General features: G+C 40.3%; 1 protein-coding gene and 1 pseudogene across 2 annotated transcripts in view; both read right to left on the bottom strand.

Moving 5' to 3' along the window:
* SLC26A5 (solute carrier family 26 member 5) overlaps positions 1-24,039 on the bottom strand; it is a 51,457-nt gene extending 27,418 nt beyond the window's left edge. The window contains exons 1-6 of the mRNA XM_032276357.1: positions 23,846-24,039; positions 23,221-23,360; positions 13,666-13,776; positions 12,070-12,236; positions 11,018-11,182; positions 8,863-9,015 (exon numbers count right to left, since the gene is read on the bottom strand). Coding sequence (XP_032132248.1) covers positions 8,863-9,015; positions 11,018-11,182; positions 12,070-12,236; positions 13,666-13,776; positions 23,221-23,360; positions 23,846-23,997 — 888 coding nt within the window. The 5' untranslated portion in view covers positions 23,998-24,039. The remainder of the gene's footprint in view (positions 1-8,862; positions 9,016-11,017; positions 11,183-12,069; positions 12,237-13,665; positions 13,777-23,220; positions 23,361-23,845) is intronic.
* Positions 17,361-18,649, bottom strand: LOC116550357 (annotated as a pseudogene). The gene has a single exon (XR_004268356.1). The product of XR_004268356.1 is annotated as a mortality factor 4-like protein 1 pseudogene (transcript).
* Positions 24,040-25,135: the final 1,096 nt, after the last annotated feature.

Here is a 25,135-nt window from a genome sequence, read left to right as displayed (position 1 = left end):
GCATGGATGGTTCTGGCTCCTTTGATGGAAGGATCCTTTTCTATTGATGACAATTATTTTCATCACCATTTTTTTTTTTTTTGAGATGGAGTTTTGCTCTTGTTGCTCAGGTTGGAGTGCAATGGAGCGATCTCAGCTCACTGCAACCTCCTCCTTTTGGGTTCAAGCAATTCTCCTGCCTTAGTCTCCCCAGTAGCTGGGATTACAGGCATAAGCCACGACACCCAGCTAATTTTGTATTTTTAGTAGAGATGGGGTTTGTCCATGTTGGTCAGGCTGGTCTTGAACTTCTGACCTCAGGTGATCTGCTCACTTTGGCCTCCCAAAGTGTTGGGATTATAGGCGTGAGCCACCTCTCCTGGCCTATTTTTGTCACCCCTAATTGCAATTTTGTGTGTATCTAACTAGCAGAGTGCCTAGAATATTCGAATCTACATGATAAATATGGCTCAAGCTCCTGGAGCATTAATTTTACACAGTGGTAAGTAATTTAAACCATTGTTTTCCTATCCACACAAATAGATGTATTATAAAATAGAATGCAAAACTCAAAAAATGTTTTTATAATAAAAAATAAATTTTATGCTTAAAGGGAGTCATAAAGATGCCGTCCCTAAACTTTCTAGAATGCTGGGGAACAATTCCTCTGGGAAACATGGAAGCATCTTTAAAGGGAATCTGGAAAACAGAGTTAGTAACCAAAGCAGGAGAGACAAGTTGCATCATTTACTTCATAGTTGGGGTTTGCCTCTCCACTTTCCCACACAAAGGTGCTCAGAGCATCTTGCTATACTACAAGTCGACACAGGAACTCTGTGCCTAGCCCCAGTGAGAGAAGAGGTTTTGAAACAGAGATAATTTTTGCCTGCTAAAAGGTACTAATGGCATGTAGACAAGACTGAGGCAAAGAAAAGGATAGAAGATATTGGCTTCCTTGTGAGGTACATCAGCCAGTGGTTTTCATAGCTAGAACTTTTTGCAAAATTTGGATCAGACACCTATACTCTTCATTTAAAAAGACTTTTTAAAACTGTACTTTAAGTTCTGGGATTCATATGCAGAATGTGCAGATTTGTTACATAGGTATACACGTGCTATGGTGGTTTGCTGCACCTATCAACCTGTCATCTACATTAGGTATTTCTCCTAATGTTATCCCTCCCTTACTCCCCCACCTCTTGACAGGCCCTGGTATGTGATGTTCCCCTTCCTGTGTCCATGTGTTCTCATTGTTCAACTCCCACTTAGGAGTGAGAACATGTGGTGTTTGGTTTTCTGTTCCTGTGTTAGTTTGCTGAGAATGATGCTTTCCAGCTTCATCCATGTCCCTGCAAAGGACATGAACTCATTCTTTTTTATGGCTGCATAGTATTCCATGGTGTATATGTGCCACATTTTCTTTATCCAGTCTATCACTGATGGGCATTTGTGTTAGTTCCAAGTCTTTGCTATTGTGAATAGTGCTGCAATAAACACATGTGTGCATGCATCTTTATAGCAGAATGATTTATAATCCTTTGGGTATATACCCAGTAATGGGATTGCTGGGTCAAATAGTATTTCTGGTTCCAGATCATTGAGGAGTCACCACACTGTCTTCCACAGTGGTTGAACTAATTTACACTCCTACAAACAGTGTAAAGTGTTCCTATTTCTCTACATCCTCTCCAGCATCTGTTGTTTCCTGACTTTTTAATGATCACCATTCTAACTGGTGTGAGATGATATCTCATTGTGGCTTTAATTTGCATTTCTCTAATGACCAGTGATGATGAGCTTTTTTCTATATGTATGTTGGCTGCATAAATGTCTTCTTTTGAGAAGTGTCTGTTCATATCCTTTACCCACTTTTTGTTTTTTTCTTGTAAATTTGTTTAAGTTCCTTGTAGATTCTGGATATTAGCCCTTTGTCAGATGGGTAGCTTGCAAAAATTTTCTCCCATTCTGTAGGTTGCCTGTTCACTATTATAGTTTCTTTTGCTGTGCAGAAGCTCTTTAATTAGATCCCATGTGTCAATTTTGGCTTTTGTGGCCATTGCTTTTGGTGTTATAGTCATAAAGTCTTTATCCATGCCTATGTCCTGAATAGTATTGCCTAGGTTTTCTTCTAGGGTTTTTATGGTTTTATGTTTTATGTTAAGTCTTTAATTCATCTTGAGTTAATTTTTGTATAAGGTGTAAGGAAGGGTCCAGTTTCAGTTTTCTGCATATGACTAGCCAGTTTTCCCAGTACCATTTATTAAATAGGGAATCCTTTCTCCATTGCTTGTTTGTCAGGTTTGTCAAACATCAGATGGTTGTAGATGTGTTATCATTTCTGAGGCCTCTGTGCTGTTCTATTGGCCTATATATAGCTCTTTTGGTACCAGTACCATGCTGTTCTTGTTATGGTAGCCTTTTAGTATAGTTTGAAGTCAGGTGGTGTGATGCCTCCAGCTTTGTTCTTTTTGCTTAGGATTATCTTGGCTACACAGGCTCTTTTTTGGTTCCATATGAAATTTAAAATAGATTTTTCTAATTCTGTGAAGAAAGTCAATGGTAGCTTGATGGGAATAGCTTTGAACCTATAAATTACTTTGGGCAGTATGGCCATTTTCACAATATTGATTCTTCCTAACCATGAGCATGGAATGCTTTTCCATTTGTTTGTGTCCTCTCCTATAAAGCAGTGTTTTGTAGTTCTTCTTGAAGAGGTCCTTCACATCCCTTGTAAGTTGTATTCCTAGGTATTTTATTCTCTTTGTAGCAATGGTGAATGGGAATTCACTCATGATTTGGCTCTCTGTTTGTCTATTATTGGTGTATAGCAATGCTTGTGATGTTTGCACACTGATTTTGTATCCTGAGATTTTGTTGAAGTTGCTTATCAGCTTACGGAGATTTTGGGCTGAGATGATGGGGTTTTCTAAATATACAATCATGTTATCTGCAATTTGACTTCCTCTCTCCCTATCTGAATATGCTTTAATTCTTTCTCATGCTTGATTGCCCTGGCCAGAACTTCCAATACTATGTTGAATAGGAGTGGTGACAGAGGGCATCGTTGTCTTGTGCCAGTTTTCAAAAGGAATGCTTCCAGCTTTCAGTATGATACTGGCTGTGGGTTTGTCATAAATAGCTGTTATTATTTTCAGATATGTTCCATTGATACCTAGTTTATTGAGAGTTTTTAGCATGAGGCTGTGTTGAATTTTATCGAAGGCCTTTTTTGCATCTATTGAGATAATCATATGGGTTTTGTCATTGATTCTGTTTATGTGATAGATTGCATTTATTGATTTGTGTATATTGAACCAGGCTTGCATCCCATGAAGGAAGCCAACTTGATTGTGATGGATAAGCTTTTTGATGTGCTGCTAGATTCAGTTTGCCACTATTTTTGGGGGTGGACTTTCACATCGATGTTCATCAGGGATATTGGCCTGAAATTTCTTTTTTCGTTGTGTCTCTGCCAGGTTTTGGTATTAGGATGATGCTGGTCTCATAAAATGAGTTAGGAATTAGTCCCTCTTTTTCTATTGTTTAGTTTCTGAAGGAATGGTACCAGCTCCTCTTTGTACATCCAACAGAATTTGGCTGTGAATCCATGTGGTCCTGGGATTTTTTTGTTGGTAAGCTATTAATTACTGCCTCAATTTTATAACTTGTTATTGGTCTATTCAGGGATACAACTTCTTACTGGTGTAGTCTTGGGAGACTTGTGTCCAGGAATTTATTCATTTCTTCTAGATTTTCTAGTTTATTTGTGTAGAGGTGTTTATAGTATTGATTGTAGTTTGTATTTCTGTGGTATCAGAAGTGATCTCCCATTATCATTTTTTATTGTGTCTATTTGATTCTTCTTTCTTTTCTTCTTTATTAGTCTGGCTAGCAGTCTATTTATTTTGTTAACCTTTTCAGAAAACCAGCTCCTGTATTTATTGATTTTTTGAAGGGTTTTTCATGTCTCTATCTCCTTCGGTTATGCTCTGATTTTAGTTATTTCTTGTCTTCTGCTAGCTTTTGAATTTGCTTGCTCTTGCTTCTCTAGTTCTTTTAATTGTGATGTTAGAGTGTCAATTTTAGATCTCTCCCACTTTCTCCTGTGGGTATTCAATGCTATAAATTTCCCTCTAAACACTGCTTTACCTGTGTCCCAGAGATTCTGGTACATTGTGTCTTTGTTCTCATTGGTTTCAAAGAACTTATTTATTTCTGCTTTAATTTCATATTTACCTACTAGTCATTCCAGAGCAGGTTGTTCAGTTTTCATGTAGTTGTGCTGTTTTGAGTGGGTTTCTTAATCCCGAGTTATAATTTGATTGCACTGTGGTCTGAGAGACTGTTTGTCATGATTTCCATTCTTTTGTATTTGCTGAGGAGTGTTTTACTTTCAATTATGTGGTGGATTTTAGAATAAGTGCGATGTAGTGCTGAGAAGAACACATATTCTGTTGATCTAGGGTAGAGAGTTCTGTAAATGTGTGTTAGGTTTGCTTGGTCCAGAGCTGAGTTCAAGTCCTGAATATCCTTGTTAATTTTCAGTCTTGTTGATCTAATATTGACGGGGTGTTAAAGTCTCCCACTATTATTGTGTGGGAGTCTAAGTCTCTTTGTAGGTCTCTAAGAACTTGCTTTAAGGATCTGGGTGCTCCTGTATTATATGCATATATATTTAGGATCAGTAGCTCTTCTCGTTGCATTGATCCCTTTACCATGTAATATCCTTCTTTATCTTTTTTAAATCTTTGTTGGTTTAAAGTCCGTTTTATCAGAGACTAGGATTGCAACCCCTGCTTTCTTTTCTTTCCATCTGCTTGGTAAATCTTCTTCCATTTCTTTATTTTGAGCCTATGTGTTTCTTTGCACACGAGATGGGACTCCTGAATACAGTACATCCATGGGTCTTGACTCTATCCAATTTGCCAGCCTATGTCTTTTAATTGGGGCATTTAGCTCATTTACATTTAATGTTAATTTTTTTTTTTGAAATGGAGTCTTGCACTGTCACCCAGGCTGTAGTGCAGTGGCGCTATCTTGGCTCACTGCAATCTCCACCTATTGGGTTCAAGCAATTCTCCTGTTCAGTCTCCTGAGTAGCTGGGACTACAGATGTGCACTGTCATGCCCAGCTATTTTTTTTCTATTTTTAGTAGAGATGGGGTTTCACCATTTTGGCCTGGATGGTCTTGATCTCCTGACCTCGTGATCTGCCCACCTTGGCCTCCCAAAGTGCTGGGATTACAGGCGTGAGCCACTGCACCTGGCCAAGGCTAATATTGTTATATGTGAATTTGACTCTGTCATTATGATGCTAGCTGGTTATTTTGCCCATTAATTGATGCTGTTTCTTTATAGTGTCAACTGTCTTTACAATTTAGTATGTTTTTGTAGTGGCTGGTACTGGTTTTTCTTTTCCATATTTAGTGCTTCCATCAGAAGCTCTTGTAAAGCAGGTCTGGTGGTGATAAAATCTCTCAGTATTTGATTGTCTGTAAAGGATTTTATTTTCTTTCACTTATGAAGCTTAGTTTGGCTGGATATGAAATTCTGGGATGAAAATTCTTTTCTTTAAGAATGTTGAATATTGGCCCTTACTCTTTTCTGGCATGTAGGGTTTCTGCAGAGAGATCCGCTGTTAGTCTGATAGGCTTCCCTTTGTGGGTAACCTCACCTTTCTCACTGGCTGCCCTTAATATATTTTTCTTTATTTCAACCTTCGTGAATCTTATGATTATGTATTCTGGGGTTGCTCTTCTTGAGGAGTATCTTTGTGGCGTTCTCTGTATTTCCTGAATTTTAATGTTGGCTTGTCTTGCTAGGTTGGGAAAGTTCTCCTGGATAGTAGCCTGAAGAGTGTTTTCCAACTTGGTTCCATTCTCCCTGTCACTTTCAGGTACACCAACCAAACGTAGGTTTGGTCTTTTCACAGTGTCCCATATTTCTTGGAAGCTTTGTTCATTCCTTTTCATTCTTCTTACTTTATTGCTTTAAGCTGATATCCAATCTCTGATATCCTTTCTTCTACTTGATCAATTCGCCTATTGATACTCGTGCATGCTTCACAAAGTTCTCGTGCTGTGTTTTGCAGCTCCATCAGGTCATTTATGTTCTTTTCTAAACTCATCATTCTCCGTAGCAATTCCTTTAACCTTTTTTTTCAAGGTTCTTAGCCTCCTTGCACTGGGTTAGAACATGCTCCTTTAGCTTGGAGGATTTTGTTATTACCCACCTTCTGAAGCCTACTTTTGTCAGTCAAATTCATTCTCCATCCAGTTTTGTTTCCTTGCTGGTGAGGAGTTGAGATCCTTGGAGGAGAGGAGGTGTTCTGGTTTTTGGAATTTTCACCCTTTTTGAGCTGTTTTTTCCTTCATCTTCATGGATTTATCCACATTTTGTCTTTGATGTTGGTAACCTTTGGATGGAGTTTTTGTGTGGATGTCTTTTTTGTTGATGTTGATGCTATTCCTTTCTTATTTGTTTTCCTTCTAACAGTCCCCTCTTCTGCAGGTCTGCTGGAGTTTGCTGGAAGTCCACGCCAGACCCTGTTTACTTAGGTATCACCAATGAAGGCTGCAGAAAACCAGGATGCTGCCTACTCCTTCCTCTGGAAGCTTCATCCCAGAGGGGCACCCCACCCCCGGATTCCAGCTGGATCTCTCCTGTATGAGGTGTCTGTTGACCGCTGCTGGGAGGCGTCTCCCAGTTGAGAAGGCAGTCTGTCTTTCAGCAGAGCTCAAGCATTGTGCTTAGAGATCTGCTGCTCTCTTTAGAGCCAGCAGCCAGGAATGTTTAAGTCTTCTAAAGCTGCGCCCACAGCTTCCCCTTCCCCCAGGTGCTCTGTCCCAGGGAGACGGAAGTTCTATCTGTAAGCCCCTTAATTGGGGCTGCTGCCTTTCTTTCAGAGATGCCCTGCTCAAAGAGGAGAAATTTAGTCAGGCAGTCTGGCTATAGCAGCTTTGCCGAGCCGTGGTTGGCTCTGCCCAGTTTGAATTTACTGGGAGCTTTGTTTACACTATGAGGGGAAAACTGCCTACTCAAGCCTCATTAATGGCAGATGCCCCTCCCTGCACCAAGCTTAAGCATCCCAAGTCACCTTCAGACTGCTGTGCTGGCAGCGAGAATTTCAAGCCAGTAGGTCTTTGCTTGCTGGGCTCCTTTGGGGTGGGATCCGCTGAGGTAGACCACTTGGATCCCTGTCTTCAGCCCCTTTTCCAGGAGAGTGAATGGTTCTGTCTTGTTGGCATTCCAGGTGCCACTGGGGTATGAAAAAAAAACTCCTACAGCTAGCTTGGTGTCTGCCCAAACAGTTACCCAGATTTGTGCTTAAAACCCAAGGCCCTGGTGGTGTAGGTACCTGAGAGAATCTCCTGGTCTGCGGGTTGTGAAGACCATGGGAAAAACGTAATGTCTGGGTCGGAGTACACAATGGCACAGTCCCTCACGGCTTCCCTTGGCTTGTGGAGGGAGTTCCCCGACCCCTTGCACTTCCTGGGTGAGGCAACACCCCACCCTGCTTCTGTTTGCCCTCTGTCGGCTGCACCCACTGTCTAACCAGTCCCAATGAGATGAGCCAGCCGGGTAAGTCAGTTGGAAATGCAGAAATCACCTGCCTTCTGTGTTGATCTTGTTGGGAGCTGCAGACCAGAGCTGTTCCTATTCGGCCATCTTGCCAGCCCTTTACCGGCAAATCTACTCTTCATTTCTTTTGAGATGGACTCTTGCTCTGTTACCAGGTTGGAGTGCAGAAATGCAATCTTGGCTCATTGCAACCCTCGCCTCCCAGGTTCATGCAATTGTCATGCCTCAGTCTCCCAAGTAGCTGGGATGGCAGGTGCATGTCACCACACCTGGCTAATTTTTTGTATTTTTAGTAGAGACAGGGTTTCACCATGTTGACCAGGCTGGCCTGGAACTTCTGGCCTAAAGAGATCTGCCTGCCTTGGCCTCCCAAAGTGCTGGGATTACAGGAGTGAGTCACCATGCCCAGCCTACTCTTCATTTCTTATCTTTGCGGCTCCCACACATGTGCAAACAATCCAGTGGTGCCAAAGGTACTCTATGGAACACTTTGGATATTAAAAGTTCATCAGGGAAACAGTGACATCTGTTGGGCACTGTGCAAACTTCCAGCTGCAGTAGTTCATAATTTGAACACTGTTCTCCTTTCAATAATGCCATATTTTTGCAACGCTGGGTGTTCAGTTATTGCTGTGATGAAAAAGCAGGAACCATATAAATATTCATGTGAACAGGAAATGAGGGTAGCAGTGTCCTTTCTGATTCTGAGGTTTGAGGATCTGTGCAGTACCCATCAGGCATATACATTCCATGATTAAATAATTGTGGTTACTCAAGAACATAATATTTTTATTCTATTTTATGTGCATATTTTTATAAGCAGCTACTAAGTTGTTAATCATAAATTAATATTATTAAGCTGTTTGGACCCAACTACTTAATAAATGGAACTGTTATTTCTTCTGGCGAAGGAGCATCAAGAAATGGAGAAAGTTTGGGAACCCTTGCCTTGTCAAAATGGAAATGGATTTTTTTTAGGTTATTAAAGTAATATGTACTTATTATAAAACAATTAGCCAATAAAAATTTGAGAAAAAATTCTCCCTAATCCCATCACTTATAATTAATGTTAAAATTTTTACATATTATCTTATACGTAATTTAAAAAATCATCTGCGTCTGTTTTAAGGCTTTTTCTGCTTCTTTTTCAATGAAACAGTCAAATTTCTTTGACAAATTGTAACCTTCTTTTGGCAGAATTGAGAGCAAAAAAGTCCTTTTTCATCCACTCCAAAATCCCTTACAGAAATAAGTAAATGCAGTCGTAGAAGTTGAATAGGTCATTGACCCAAGGTAACTTACCGCAAAGAACTCTAAAGGAATAGGTGCCGGCAATTTCTCTTTAAATCTCTCATTAAACTCCTTGCCACCCAACAGCAAACCAAACACCATCAGCCCAACGCCTAGGGAACACACGTTGAGGTTTTTAACATTCTGCAACACAGCAACTGTACTCTGTAACACAGTGAACACTGGATGTTTATATCAAGAAATCGCCCCTAACAGAGACAGAGAAACTCTAGTGTACTAATTCACACCAGCCATTCCATTATTAGATATGTCTAGTTGAAAGTTCTCAGGCTGAAATCTCTCTTTGTAGCTTCCACCAATTAGGAGACATTTTTTCTCAGTCTACAACTTTATGGTTGTTACTTTCTAAAATAGTTCTTTTTTTTTTTGAGACAGAGTCTCTGCCTCCCAGGTTCAAGCAATTCTCCTGGCTTAGCTTCCTGAGTAGCTGGGATTGCTGTCATGCCCAGCTAATTTTTATATTTTTAGTAGACATGAGGTTTCACTACGTTGGTCAGGCTGGTCTCGAACTCCTGACCTCAAGTAATCCACCTGCCTTGGCCTCCCAAAGTGCTGGGATTACAGGCGTGAGCCACCATGCCCAGCCTTATAGTTGTTATTCTCATCAAACAATTATTCTTATCATATGCTAATGTCTCAATGTAATATTATAAAATTCAGAAAAGGAACCCTGAAGCTGAGTCCTGAGCACTTGCAAAGAATTAAGGGTTGATAGCAAAATACTACAAAGGTGAGTACACAGAAAAGCTTTTAGGAGCTCAAAGAGGGAGAAATTATTGTTAGCAGGACTTTGAAGGCAAGAGTGCTGATGTTTGGGAAAGGAGCCCAGGAGAACTAGAGAAGCAATCTACTGAAATATATCCTAGGTTTACCATCTGGGCACCTCAAATATAGTCAGTTCTCATTTGAAACCCAATAAAGTAGACTTCCCAGTCAGCCCAGGCCATGCACCCTTTCCTGTCAATGCCTAGAGTACTCAGTATGTTTTGTTTCCTTTGTGACAAGGCATTTCAAGAAGCCTTAGAGTAAGAAGTATGATAACAACTATTAATGGGAAACTAATAATTTTGTTATTTAGAGAATATTCCTAAAGTCGGATTCCATTTTAATCAGTCAAGGACTCAAATGTCACTTCCTCAAAGTGCCTTTCCTAGACTCCTAAAGGTCTCCCTAACATTCAGAGCAGCTGGTACTTCTTCTTCATAGCACTCAACACAAATTGTAATTGATTACACATGTATGCAATTAATGGTTTACTATCTGCACACTGGACTGAAAGCTCCAGAGGGCAACACTTATATCTTCTCGGCTCACAGCTGCATTTTGGCACCTACGAGTGCCTGGCACATAAATATCCACAAAGGCTACAGGCCTCTCCTTCCAAGGATAGCTTTAACAGCATCTCAGAGGTTTTGATATGTAGTACTTCTACTGTCAATTCATTCTAATTATTTCCTAATGTTTTTTAATTCAGGGGTCATTTAGAAATTTTTTTTTGTTTCTAAATCTATGGGAGTTTTAAAGCTATGTTTAGTTTTTGATTTTTAATTATATTGCACTGTGTGAAAAAGCATTAAATTTTTAGAATTTGTGATCAGTTTCACATGATCAATTTCAAAACGATCAGTTATTACCATTGTTCCCTAAGTGCCTGCAAATAATTTATATTTTCTCTGAGTTTGGTAATTGGTGTGTATAACTAAAAGATTTATGTTAGTTTAATCTTTTATAGCCTAATTTTTTTTTTGCCAGCTTGAATTAGCAGTTTTTGACAGAGATATGTTCTCCCCTTATGCCTTTAAATTATTTGTTAGTTTCCAAAGAGACCATAATTTGGTTGTAAGAAAAAGTTCTCTCTTCACCTAATTAGAGTGATGATGCAGTCATCAAATAAAGACCTAGGAAAAAATTCCTTGTAAAGTGGAAAATATTGCATATTAATAATAGAGATTTTAAGGTTTAGTCCTCTTTGTAACACTCTTGTCAGAAAACCTTAGAGTAAATGGACTTTTCCCTTTTTATGAGAATTCTTGGAAAAAAAGAAAAATGAGTCTCGAAACTAAAAAGAGGTACAGAATAGAAGCGGGGTGGGGGGAGATAAAGAAGAAAAAACAAGTACCAGAACGTCAGGTAGTTGTTTACTTACATACACCACTGAAAAGATTCCACTGTGCCTCTTTGTTTTAACTCCAAACAGGTATTTTAACATAGAGGTGAAGACATGCACGGCTGCTGCGGTGGTAAACCCGCGGACCAGAGGCTCTGTGAGATATATGGCCACAAATCCAAACCTACAGACACCTAGGCAAAACTATTTTTTTAATGACAAAGAAAAAAATAAATCACATGAAAGTTCAGGAAGTTATGACCCACAGCAAATATACAAGTTATTTCTGGACCATTTTCTTTTCTTTCTTTTTTTTTTTTTTGAGATGGAGTCTTGTTCTGTCACCCAGGTGGGAGTGAAATGGTATGGTCTCGGCTCACTATAACCTCCGTCTCCCGGGCTCAAGCAGTTCTCCTGTCTCAGCCTCCCGCGGAGCTGGGATTATAGGTGCGTGCCGCCACACGTGGATAATTTTCGTATATTTAGTAGAGACAGGGTTTCACTATGTTGGCCAGGCTGGTCTCAAACTCCTGATCTTGTGATCTGCCCACCTCTGCCTCCCGAAGTGCTGGGATTACAGGCGTGAGCCACTGCATCCAGCCTCTGAACCATTTTCTAACACTGCAAACTGGTATCTGAAGTGGGTAAGTAGCGACCAAATCAATTACTGGTTATACAGAAAACAATGGAAGGTCTGGAGTGGCTTGGTGCCCCACAGTGCATTGGCCACACTAACGCCGTCCCTCTCCCATGGAGCTGGGGGCATGCTTCACCATGTACACTGAAGTGCATGATCATGATCACTGGATATTTCTTCCAAGCAGAGAGGAATGTCCTCTCCCAGCACTAATCAATCCTGCTGTGTCAAGCTTGTCTTGCTTTTGGGGTCTTTAAAGCACCCACCTGAAGACTGCTTGATGGTCACTCACAGTTGTGAATAAGGCATGCGGTTGGTCTGCAGTTACTCCCAGAGCTCTGGAGTTTTGATGGCTGACCCTGCCCACCGCTTAGTAAAACCAAACAAGAGCACTCAGTAGATACTTGTTAGGTTAACAAATGAGACAGTCCATTTCCCCATCTTTGAGTGTTACCTGAATGATTCCTGAAAGTAAGGTCACAGACATGGCGACTTTCACTCTCAAGGCGTCTCTGGCTTCTGTGCCATTGGTTGCGTTTACTCCTCCTGGAATGACTATATCATCTGGTACTAATCGAACAGCCACACCACCAATCATCAGGCTAATAACAGCAAAAGGACCTGAAATAATAAAGCATGAAGATCCCTGTTCAGGGTTCAAGGACACTAATTCATAGCATCTGATGTGCTTTTTGCCAGTATACCAAGAGACACAGGTGAGGTCAAGAAGCCATGCTTGAAAGAAGACCACACTCCCTACTTTGGAGTCCTGCCCTGGGGTGTGAGAGCAATGTGTGTGTGTATATGCAGACTATATTTTCCAAAAGTAGCCAAAACAATATCTTCCATACACATATTCTTCTTGACATTTCCCCATCAAGATGTGGAGTCTAATTTTTCTCTCCTTGAATTTGGGTTGGCTTTGACTTGTTAGTAATCAAAAGGATGCAGCAGAAGTGACATTGTGTGATTTCCGAGGCTAGGTAATAAAAGGGCTGCAGCTTCCACCTGAAAGCTGTGATACTTCTGCTGAAGCTCTGAGTCACCATGTGTAAGAAAGCTCCAACTAGGCCAGGTGGAGAATTCCTGGGACTACATGCAGAAAGGAAGGCAGGGAAGAGGGAAGGGAGGGAGGAAAAAGGGAGAGAGGAAGAATTATCTAGACCAGCCCTTCCCAAGTCCTCACCTGCAGTTACTATGGAAGATACTAACATGATTGTTGTTGCAAAGCTGCTACATTTTGGGGGTATTTGTTGCCCAAAAGTAGATATCTGGAATGTGTGTGAGAGTTTGGTTGTAGCCTTAAGCAGCACCAGAACTATTATGAAATCTATGTGCCTCTGATAAACTAAAAAGAAAATATGTACAATTCAGAGCCCCAAATATGACAAAAATGAAATACATGCAAAGTGATTAGGAACTTGAAATACTACCACTAGTATAAAAAGAAAAACCAGATGCTGGCAAATTACATCATGAAATCAAGCATTTATCTCATTTCACAGATTTCAACAATTGCCCTTTTACACAAGAAAATTATGTTTTATTATCCCAAGATTATAAGAAAGTTGAAGCTCTAAAAATCTTGGGAGGAGTGGGTCTTTTTTTTTTTTTTTTTGACAGAGTTTCGCTCTGTTGCCCAAACTGGAGCGCAGTGGTGTGATCATGGCTCACTGCAATCTCTGCCTCCTGGGTTGAAGCGATTCTGTTGCCTCAGCCTCTGGAGTAGCTGGAATTACAGGTGCCTGTCACCTGGCCTGGCTAATTTTTGTATTTTTAGTAGAGATGGGGTTTCACCATGTTGGTCAGGCTGGTCTTGAACTCCTAACCTCAGGAGATCCACCCGCCTTGGCCTCCCAAAGTGTTGGGATTACAGGCGTGAGCCACCACACCTGATCAAGTGTAGGTTTTTAAAGCACCTACTGTATATGCAGTAACAAAAGTTGTTATTAAGCCAATTTTTAATAATGACCATGCTATTTCTTTGGCACATTGCAAAGGTTGGAAATCCACAAGGAAAGGTATTAGAATATCAAGTATAAGCTTTTACCTATGGATATGTGTCTGGAGGTTCCAAAAAAACAATACATGATAACAGGATAAAATGAAGAGTACAAGCCAAATATCGGAGGCACAGCTGCCAGCATTGCAAAGGCTAAGCCTGTGGGATTAAAAACCGAACAGAAATGGGAGATCATTAGAAGACAGGGGGTTTACATGTACTTTTCTCTTGGTTCTTTATTTCTGATGAACAGTGAAGCCCATCTTAATTTAAGCTGCAATCTGCCCTACCCCAATCCTGCACATCATCTTACCTCGGTGCTAATACAGTCCAGGCTGAGAGTTTCCACTGTCATCTCCTTTTTGCCAGTGGGTGATTTTTTTTCTGGTTTATTCTTCCACAAATTAGATAAAGACAGAAAAAAGTCTCATCTTAGTGGGTGCCACTGTGATTTGGTGTTGATGCACAAATGTGAGCTCTTTCTCTAATAGGGTGTTTTTGTAGGTTCTCTAGAGACCCCTTTGCAATAAGGGCCTCCCAGTTACTATGCCCTAATCTATGTAATGCTCCTTCCTCCTGACTCTTAGATATTCCCCCCTCCGACTCTTGTCAGAAGGTACAGCCTTCTAGGTCCTTTCGGCTGGCGTATACTCATCGTGTAGGCAATCTTCCTGGGCAAGTACCTATCAAATGAGCCAAGCCTCGTTACCTTCCAGGATGCCCAGCTATCCAATGGGAAAGCTTGGCATTTTAACCCAAGGAACTTTGGAAGTAGAGGTCACACCATCTAAAGGAGTCTTTCCCTCACTCTGCTGTCCTAGGTAGTTCACACCATCCTTTAGATATTTTTTTAAAAAATAGACTTCTTAAGATCAGCTTTAGATTCACAGCAAATTGAGCAAAAGATACAGAGGTTTTCTATATATCCCATCCTTACGCACAGCCTCCCCCACAATCAACATCCCCCACCAGAGTGACACATGCGTTACAAGTGATGAATCTACACTGACCTACCATTATCACCCAAAGTCCATAGTTTACATTAGGTTTACTCTTGGTGTGGTACAGTCTATGCAAATGTACAATGACAGGTAGCCACTATGATAGTATGATATAAAGTACCTTTACTGCTCAGAAATTCTCTGTGCTCTATTCATCCTTTCCTCCGCCATCCCCTGGAAACTCATGATCTTTTTGCTGCTTTCATAGTTTTGCCATTTTTTTTTAGAGACAGGGACTTGCTCTGTCACCCAGGCTGGAGTGCAGGGGAATGCTCACAGCTCATAACAGCCTCAACCACCCAGGCTCAAGTGATTCTCCCACCTCAGCCTCCCTAGTAGTTGGGACTACAGGTGTGCACCATCGTGCCTGGACAATTTTTGTAGAGACAGAATTTCCCCATGTTTTCCAGGCTGGTCTTGAACTCCTAGGCTCAGGCAATCTGCTCATCTCGGCCTCCCAAAATGCTGGGATCACAGGCATGAGTCACTGCCCCTGGCTAGTTTGGCCTTTTGAGTATCATTCAGTTGGGATTACACAGTGTTAAGCTACATCAGGTTGACTTATTTCACTTAGTAATATGCATTTAAGGTTCCTTCATGTCTTTTCATGGCTTGATACCTCATTCCTTTTTAACACTGAATATATTTCATTGTTTGGATGTATCACGGTTTATTTATCCATTCGTCTACTGAAGGCCATCTTGACTGCTTCCAAGGTTAGGCAATTATGAATAAAGCTGTTATAAACATCCAAATGCAGGTTCACTTGAAAAACTTAATTTTTTAGAGCAGCTGGACGTTTTCATGCAAGAATTAGGCAGCAGTCTCCACAAACTCCAGGGGGCGCTGTTCAGCGCTGAGTAGCTTTCTTGTAGTCATTCCTTACTTGACTGCAGGTGAAAGGAAAATGGTTTGGGGTTTTAACCTCTCCCTGGAAAATTCTCATTCCCAATCAGTCTCCTCGTTCCCTGATATATTCTGTTAAAGTGACACACTCAAGAGAGCCTGGGTCATTCACTCATAGTTTGGCATAGATAGACTGGCATGCCTCTTCAGAATGTGTAGGCAATCAGCACCCTTTGTTTTCAGCTTGAGGGGCTCAGCCAGATTTCTGGGACAATTAGAAAATTCATTAAATGCACTGTTATGCTGTGGAGAAAACAGCTTTAGCAAAAGAAGAGTTGAGAAAGCATCCTAACTTCATGTATAAGATAACATGGTCACTCAAAGGTTCTTTTTTTAAAAAAATTTATTTCTAGCAGATAAATGCATGCATATGATTTAAAAAGCCAAGCAGCTGTCAAAGGCTCTCTGGAAAAGCCAGCTCTTTTCTGCCGCACCCCTCTTCCTCCAGGTTTTGCTCCTCAGAGGCAATCACTTCCAACTCTTTTAGCTGTTTTTCTCTATTTACCTCCATTTTCCTAAATCAGCATTCTGAAAGGAGAGCACTCCCCCTGCCCCCACTTCTGGCAGGAGACATTTGTGTTTTATTTTTCATTTCATGTTTTTATTTTTCATTTATTCTGCTGGGTATTCCTCTCAGTCTGAAAACAAGTACTTCAATCCTGGGGATTACTCTTTGACCATTTCTTCCCTTCTGTTGACCCTCTTCTTTCTGTCTTAGTCTCATCAATAAACAAAGAGAGCCAGTAAACATGAAGCTTCAAGAGAGACCAAACCATACCCAAAAAAGAATTCATCAAGAACAGAAATAACAGGGCAAAATTAAAAACTTTAAAACTATTGTATCCTTGAAGAGTTATAAAAAAAATATTGAGGCCGGGTGCAGTGGCTCACGCCTGTAATCCCAGCACAGAGTTAGACATATGATGGGACATCAGGCTTGATCCTCTGGTGTTCTCATGTTTTCTCTCTTTCTGTCTTTTTCTTCTACTTCCAGGAGATTTCCTCTACTTTATCTTCCAATCTTGACTAAATATTTTATTCCTACTATCATATTTTTAATTTCTATGAGCTCTTTCTTGTTCTCTGAATGCTCTTTTCAAAATAACATCCTGTTTTTGTTTCACAGATTCAGTTTTTGTTTTTTTTTTTTTTTTTTTGAGAGAGTCCTGCTCTATTGCCAGGCTGGAGTGCAGTGGTACTATCTGGGCTCACTGTAAACCTCTGTCTCCCAGGTTCAAGCAATTCTTCTGTCTCAGCCTCCCGAGTTGCGGGGACTACAGGCGTATGCCACCACACCCAGCTAATTTTTGCATTTTTAGTAGAGACAGGGTTTCACCATACTGGCCTGAATGGTCTTGATCTCTTGATCTCGTGATCTGCCACCTTGGTCTCCCAAAGTGCTGGGATTACAGGCGTGAGCTACCGCGCCCAGACTCAACTTTTTTTTTAAATAACTCTTCAAGGATACAACAGTTTTAAAGTTTTTAATTTGACCTGTTAATTTCTGTTCTTGATGAATTCTTTTTTGGGTATGGTTTGGTCTCTTTCTTTTTTTTTTTTTTGAAATTTAAAGAAAAAATTTATTGAAGATATGAAAAACAATTCCTAAAAGATTGAATTTTCCAGAAAACTAGCTACACAATGCATTGCATCTATCATGTTAAAACGTGCATTAGACACAAATACAAAAACCATGAAACAAGCCACCATTCTTCAACAATTTGAGCAAAGATAAAGTGCCTAAGTAACAACATGGATGACTTGCAAAGGATGGGCTCTTTACTTTAAGCACCAGTAAAATAAAAAAAAAAGGAGCACAAATGGATGAGTGTGTTCAGTTATATACACTGAATTGAACCTTTGGCACTAGGAATCAGAGCATTTTGTCATATAGCATTAACACGTATTATAAAAGTGCGTAGTGTCAAAGGAATAGAACCACCAGCATTCAAAAGCAGCTTTGTCAACTAGGCAATAAAACAGCATATCCCTCTGTTGTCCATCATCGAATACACTGGCAGCAACTTTAAAAAAAAAAAAAAGAAAAAAAAAAAAAAGAAAAGACAAAAGGAGCTATTACCCCTTTTATTTTCTCTGTTTAAAATCAAACAGAAAACAAACATCAATTGTTATACACTAACATCTTCAAAGCACATTGTTTGTACAAGAGATAGACTAAGAACAAAAATGTGTTTACGGAGATCCAAACGTGAGTGAGTGAGAGCGCCTCTCACACAGCTTTCTGATGGTACTCAGGAGGAGCCACTTCATAACCACTGGCACTAAACAAAGTTGCAGAATTCTTTGCCAGATACTTTAGGAAATCGTGAAGATAATTCAGTAATAAAGCAAGGCTTTTCTCATCCAGAGGTGTATAGGCCAGCATTGCTCCAATTCATACAAATAGTCTCAGTGGATGTGGCGCTCCATACACCTGGGACATGGGTGCATCAGGGTGATCTGCAAGAATTTTGGCATACTGTGGTCTCTCAAATTTGTAGAGTAGCTGGGTACCCAACATTACATTGAAGTATTCTTTTATCCCTGCCACAACTTCATTAACCGCATACTCCTTATTATCTGTGTTTCCACGAGATTTCTTGTAATTTGCATAATCCTCAAGAATGGAATCCACATTCTTCTTGGCAGGAAGATAAAAGAGCTGCTTTTGCCTGATAATTAAGTCCCAGTCATCAACAAGCCACAGTTTTAGTTCTTCAGGAATCTTTAACTTCAACTCTGTTCATGAATGTTTCCTTATTTTCAACAGTAGGATCTACCCGGGCCTTTTTCTTCTGAGGAGGCTGAGGGATCTCACTGGTACTGCCACCATCTCCATTTCCAGGTGTTTTCTGTTTGTTCTTTTTTGTTTTCACTTCAACATTTTTCCGTTGCAGACCAGATGTCTTCTTTCCTGGGGCAGCCCCTCTCATCTTCCCCTCTGCATACTGCTCCTGATTGGCTTTTTGAAGTTCTCGCTGTTTCCGCAAATTGGTGTCCACATATTTGAGTACTCGGCTCTCCGGAACCCACTCATCCCAATTTTTATTCCAACCACTGTAATGTATGAAGTATTTCACTTGTTTGTCCTTTATGACAACCTTTACACACTTTGCTTCATACAGAAGAGGCCCATGAAAGCACAGCACTCACTCACCCTCCTGGAATTTAGCTGGTCTCTTTCTTGAAGCTTCATGTGTACTGGTTCTCTTTGTTTACTGATGGGCCTTACTGGAGGACAACTGGATGGGCAGCCAGCAACTTCACTGGGGGGATCCCCAGCTTGTCACTATACATCTTTTGGAGGTCACCATCTGCTTTGGGCTGTAAGTTTTTTTTGCAGGCACTTTGAAGCAAAGTTTAGCAAGGGAACAGCCTTTGTTGGCTCACAGTTCAGTGTGCAGACTTTTACTTAACCTTCCTGGCATCTCTTGGTATTTTTCTCCTACCATCCACTGCATCATGTAGGTGTGGGGACCAGAGTGTATTGATGCTACTGATTACAAAAACTTGGAACCAGTTCCCTTGCTTTTAGCCTTCTGCCTGACTCTCAGCTTTCACAATATTTGGAGCCTCCAATTTCCCAGTGTTTTGTAGTGTATGTACCTACATTTCAGCTTCCCCTACTCCAGCAATTCAGCTGCCACTTGTTCATCTGCTTGCTATATATATTTTTCCCTCTCTCATATTCTCCATCCTTGCTGGTTTATACCATTTCCCCCTCTTTTATTGTCATTTTAGAGGGATTTTTAAGACAATTAGAGATAAGAGCATACTTTCACTTTGCTATGCTTAACACAAAATCTTTTTGTTAATTTAAATTATTTATCAATCACAGGAAATGTATTTACTTTCTCTTAGATCTCTATCTTTGCTATATTTTGTTTTACAAATTTATCTATCTTCATTTATTAATAGTGAGCAGAAAAATACCTCTGCAATACAAATTTGAGTGTGGGATGATCTGTGCCTCTCAGAAGTGTTCTACCTACTGAATTATTCCCTGACTTGAAATGATTTCTTGCTTACTGTAATAATGTACACACTCCTGGTTTTCCTTTCCAGATTCTTTTCTATCTCTTCTGCTGGCTCCTCCTTCTGTATTTAGTCTTTCATGTTGGACAGAGCTTGATCTTAGCTCCCGTCTCTTTTCACTCCACTTTATCTCCCTAGGTACCCTGGTCTATTGCCATGGTTTAAATGCTTTCTGTAGGTCAAAGATTCCACAGTTGATATCTCTAGCCCCTATCTCTCTTTTGTGCTCACCATATATTAAATACAAACATGAAATATCTACTTGTCTATCTCACAAGCATCTCAAATTTAACATAATCAAACTTACTCTTCAATCCTATTTCTGTCATCTTTTTAAAAATTATTTTTATTTTTTGAGACTGAGTCTCACTCTGTCACCCAAGCTGGGGTGCAATGGCATGACCTCAGCTCATTGCAACCTCCATCTCCCAGGTTCAAACAATTCTCCTGTCTCAGACTCCCAAGTAGCTAGGACTTCAGGCGTGTGCCACTATGCCTGGCTTAGTTTGTATTTTTAGTAGAGATGGGGTTTCACCATGTTGGTCAGTCTTGAAGCCCTGGCCTCAGGTTATCCACCCACCTTGGCCTCCCAAAGTGCTGGGATTATGGGCATGAGCCACCGTGCTCAGCCCTGTCATCTTTCTTACGTCTGCAATTAGCACCCCCATCCCTCAGGTGTTTGAAACAGCAAGTTGGAAGTCATTCTCGACCATCCCTCTTCTTCACCAGCCCCACACATCCAACCAATCAGCCCAGCTGCCTTAAAACTATTCTTGACACACCCTCCCCCTTCTTTCTAAATTAATCCAACAGCCAGTCTTGCTGATCTTACCTACAAAATATATCATATGTCTTTCCAATTCTTTCCATTCTAATGGCCACCATTCTAATTCAAGATGGAGGAAGGTCAGCTGGTTGAAAATAGGTTTGTGGAATGACTGTGAAAACTCAACTGGGCAGAAACCCATGAAGTTCTTCGAGTGTGAGCATGGGTGATTGATGGCAGTCACTCCTTCAGCTCCATCAGTCCAGCTTGACTGAATGTCAGTTTGGCTTCTGCTTCCTGTTTGGGATACCGAGCCCTTATCTGCTCCTCACCCTGCCCTTGCCCTGACTTTGAATCTGTCCCTTTCTCTATTCTTGAGGCAATGACACCAAAATGATTGCAGAAATCTGTCCCAAATCTGCTTTAAGATTTTGTAAAATAGATTTAATAAATATGGCAAATCAGTCACTTGGAAAATACAAAGCTCAGCTAATTGATCAATTATGGGAAGTGATATTTTTGACAAATTAAATTTTTGGAAACTGGCTAGCAGGGAATTGATTTTTGGCCAGCTGACCTAGAGCTGTTCAAGCCATTACCACCTTTGCTTAACATGAGCTGCTGTCACCTCTACCTGGTCTCCTCACATCCAGTCTGGTGCCCCTCCCAGCACCCAAATCCACTCCCCCCACAGCAGTCTCAGTGACCTCTTACAAAGTGATATGGTTTGGCTGTGTCCCCACCCAAATCTCATCTTGAATTGTAGTTCACATAATTCCCATGTGTTGTGGGAGGCACCCAGTGGGAGGTAATTGAATCATGGAGGTGGGTCTTCTCGTGCAGTTCATGTGATAGTGAGTAAGTCTCACAAGATCTGATGATTTTTTAAAGGGCAGTTTCCCTCCACATGCTCTCTCTTGCCTGCCACCATGTAAGATGCGACTTTTTTTTTTTTTTTTTTTTGAGACGGAGTTTCGCTCTTGTTACCCAGGCTTGAGTGCAATGGTGTGATCTCGGCTCACCGCAACCTCCACCTCCTGGGTTCAGGCAATTCTCCTGCCTCAGCCTCCTGAGTAGCTGGGATTACAGGCATGCGCCACCATGCCCAGCTAATTTTTTGTATTTTTAGTAGAGACGGGGTTTCACCATGTTGACCAGGATGGTCTCGATCTCTTGACCTAGTGATCCACCCACCTCAGCCTCCCAAAGTGCTGGGATTACAGGCGTGAGCCACCGCGCCCAGCCAAGATGCGACTTTGCTCGTTTGCCTTCCGACATGATTATGAGGGCTCTGCAGCCACATGGAACTGTGAGTCCATTAAACATCTTTTTCTTTATAAATTAACCAGTCTCAGGAATGTCTTTATTAGCAGCATGAGAAGACTTATATACAAACAAAGCCTAAATACAAAGTAATACAGATAGCTTTTCACTGAACTCAGAATGAAATCCAAAAAGGGTCTAAGAAGACTCTGCAGGCCTGCCTCTGCCCACCTCACCCGCCACTGCTCCCTCACACTCCTAGAACACAGCTTTTCCATTCATTCTTTGTACCACACCCAATTTTTTTCAGCACCTTCACACATACTATTCTTTCTGCCTGAAATGCATTTCCTCTCATTGCTGACCTGTCTCAGGTCTCAGCGCAAACCTCATTTCCTATATTCACTAATTTTTTTTTTTTTAAATGGAATCTTGCTCTGTCACCCAGGCTGGAGTACAGTGGCACGATCTCAGCTTGCTGCAACCTCCACCTCCAAGGTTCAAGCGATTCCAGGCTCAGCCTCCTGAGTAGCTGGGATTACAGACACATGACACCACGCCTGGCTAATTTTTGTATTTTTAGTAGAGACAGGGTTTCACCATGTTGACCAGGCTGATCTCAAACTCCTAACCTCAAATGATCCCCTCACCTTACCCTTCCAAAGTTCTGGGATTACAGACATGAACTACCACAGGCTGGCCCTAGATCCACTATTCTTATTACACAATACCTTCTCTTTTCCTTCATCGTGCTTATCATTGTAATGAAAATTTTTATATGTGCTTTTTTCTACTTAGCATCTCATCCCTTTATTGGATGGTTAGTTAGCTCCATGAGGACAGGGAGCCAGGTAGGTGCCTAACAGACACGTACTGTTTAGAATACATGAATAAATTAATTAAGTTAATGAATATTTTCTTGAGTTCTTAAATCACATATAAAATCAGAGTTGCTGCAATATGCTAAAGGAATTTAGCTTATCATGGTCCCTCGTAATTAGAATATGAACTCGGAAGCCACAAACCTTAACAACAACCACAACAGCAAAATGATTCTTGAGTGACTGAGTTAGCAAGTGGTAAGAAAATGCCCAACCAGTGTATTGATCTGCAAAATAGTATCACCATTTTCTACTATTAACATCTTTGGAGCTTTTTTTTTTTTTTTTTTTTTTTTTTTTTTTTTTTTTTTTTTTTTTTTGAGACAGGGTCTCACTCTATCTCCCAAGCTGGAGTGCACTGATATACTCATAGCTCATTACAGCCTTGAACTTTGGGGCTTAAACAATCCTCCTATATCAGCCTCTTGAGTAGCTGAGACTACAGGCATGCCCAGCTATGTTTTGTTGTTGTTGTTGTTGTTGTTTTGTAGAGACAGTGTCTCACTTTGTTGCCCAGGCTGGTCTCCAACTCCCATCCTCAAGTGATCCTCCTACCTTGGCCTTCCAAAGTGCTGGGATTACAGGTTTAAGGATTAAATGTTTGAAGGATACCTTTAGACAGGTAAAGGTTACTAGAATTATATATAAAAACTATGAATTTGCAATCCTGATTAAATAAACAGAAAGAAGGCCAAGCAATTGTTTGAGGACAGCAAGTGTGGAAATAAAGAAAGAAAGATCTTCTACTAACCTTGAGGAAGCTGAAGCACCCCTGTGCTTATGCCTGAGACCAAGTCACCCAACACATATTCCTTGAATTTGTATGCTGGCAGCCATTTAGTTATGGGTAGGAACATATAAATAATATTTCTTATTTTTTTAGGAGTGCACCTGAAAGGACAAAGACAGAGGTCAAGTTATAAATGAGAAACATCTCTATAGAATTCAAACCAAGGCATTTTCCCTTTCTAATTCCCAGGGGCAATCTGAAAGAATTTCCAATTAGTGATTCAGGATGTTGCCAAACAGGGGAGGTGTCAGGGGTGGGGAAAAAAAGAGAAGGTAGCTGAAATATTCCTAGGAAACAAAAGGTATTTTGAAGGTGAGTGGAGAATTGGAAAGCGTGTTGGTTATGTTAATATTTACACAGACAAAAGGCATAGGAGGAATTCAATCAATATAGTGAAATTTCATGATGAAGCCTGTGTGCAAATATCTGATGCTGGCTGAATCTCGTGAACAGCTTTGCAAACCATGATGGCTCGGTATTCATTTTGTTCCTCTGCTTCGCCAAACAGATTTTCTTTACACATTTGACCTTCCACCTCTCATAACTGAATGACACAACAACAGAACCAGGTTAAAATGCAACATACGTGAATGCCTGTTTCAGCTTATCCCCAATGGAATCTGGAATCTTATCCTTTTGGTGTAGTCTTTCCTGGAGAACCGGATGACTAAAGATAGGCCTTTCCACATAGTACCTCTGGGTTGCTGCAAGGATTTCATTTTCTTCAGCATGATCCATAGTACTCTGAAATTATTCATTCACAGCAGGAGACAAGCATTTCCTGAGTGTCACTAAGGAAAAAAGAAAAACTCCATGTTACATGCCAAAATCCTACTGACACCTTTTCCTAATCATCTCTTCCTCACGGTGCTCGAAGTCCTTCTGAGGCTGTCTTTGGACACCCCAGAGCACATCATGTATTGATCTGTATATAGGAGACAGTAATTAATGAAATAAAATCAAAATCAATTAAAAAAATAAACGTGACTTATTCCCTCCCAGGGCAATAAGTGGTTAATGTATAGACTTTTAACAAAAGCTCATATTAAGTTCAATGGCTAAATACTACAGTCAGTTGCCTCTAGGTCCATATAAGAGGAATTGCAAATCAGGTCAGTATTGACCAGCTATATGTCAAGGAAACAGAAAAAAAGAGTATGATCAGTCCTTAAATTGACTCCATGTTTCTTAAAGCTATATTAGCCTCCTTTTCAATTCTATATTTACGGTTGATTATTCTTTAAATTATTCTATGATTCAGAGCTGGGGTTTATATGTGTCTATGAGGGAAGCTGCTGGTGACCGTTGTGAAAGGCAGTAAGTTAAAAACATCAGCACACTATTCTAGTACTGTTTTGAAGTTGATTACATTGTCATGTGTTTGATTAGAATGAAGTTAGTTTTTTTCATGCCTACATAGTGATAATACTTATATGAGTACAAGAAATGATTAAAGAATAAAAATACAACATATTTGTGCATATGGAGATGTGTATAAGAATGTTTGCCACAGCCTTATATGAGTGAAAAGTTGGAAAAAATCTAAATGTCTACTCATATGCAGTAAAAAATACATTTTGCTATATTCATAAATTTAATTCTAATAAAAAGAAATGCACTAAATCTATATGTATCATCTTCAATAAATCTGAGACAATTTTCAGCAAAAAAGTAAGGCACAGATGAATACTGAGAGGATTCAATTATTTAAAGTTTAAAAACATAGAACAATAGCATATGTTATTACACATATTTGTAGTAAAAGTATAAAACCATTCATGACAACAATAAACACCAAGATCAGGATGGTGTTACCTCCAGAGAGAAGAAATAAGACTGAGAAGGGATAGTTGAGGGCTTCTACTAACTGTATCTT

Source organism: Sapajus apella, unplaced genomic scaffold, assembly GCF_009761245.1.
Source record: "Sapajus apella isolate SASKATOON/1434 unplaced genomic scaffold, GSC_monkey_1.0 scaffold7, whole genome shotgun sequence".
Classification (NCBI taxonomy): Eukaryota; Metazoa; Chordata; class Mammalia; order Primates; family Cebidae; genus Sapajus; species Sapajus apella.
This window is presented reverse-complemented; position numbering and strand designations above follow the sequence as displayed.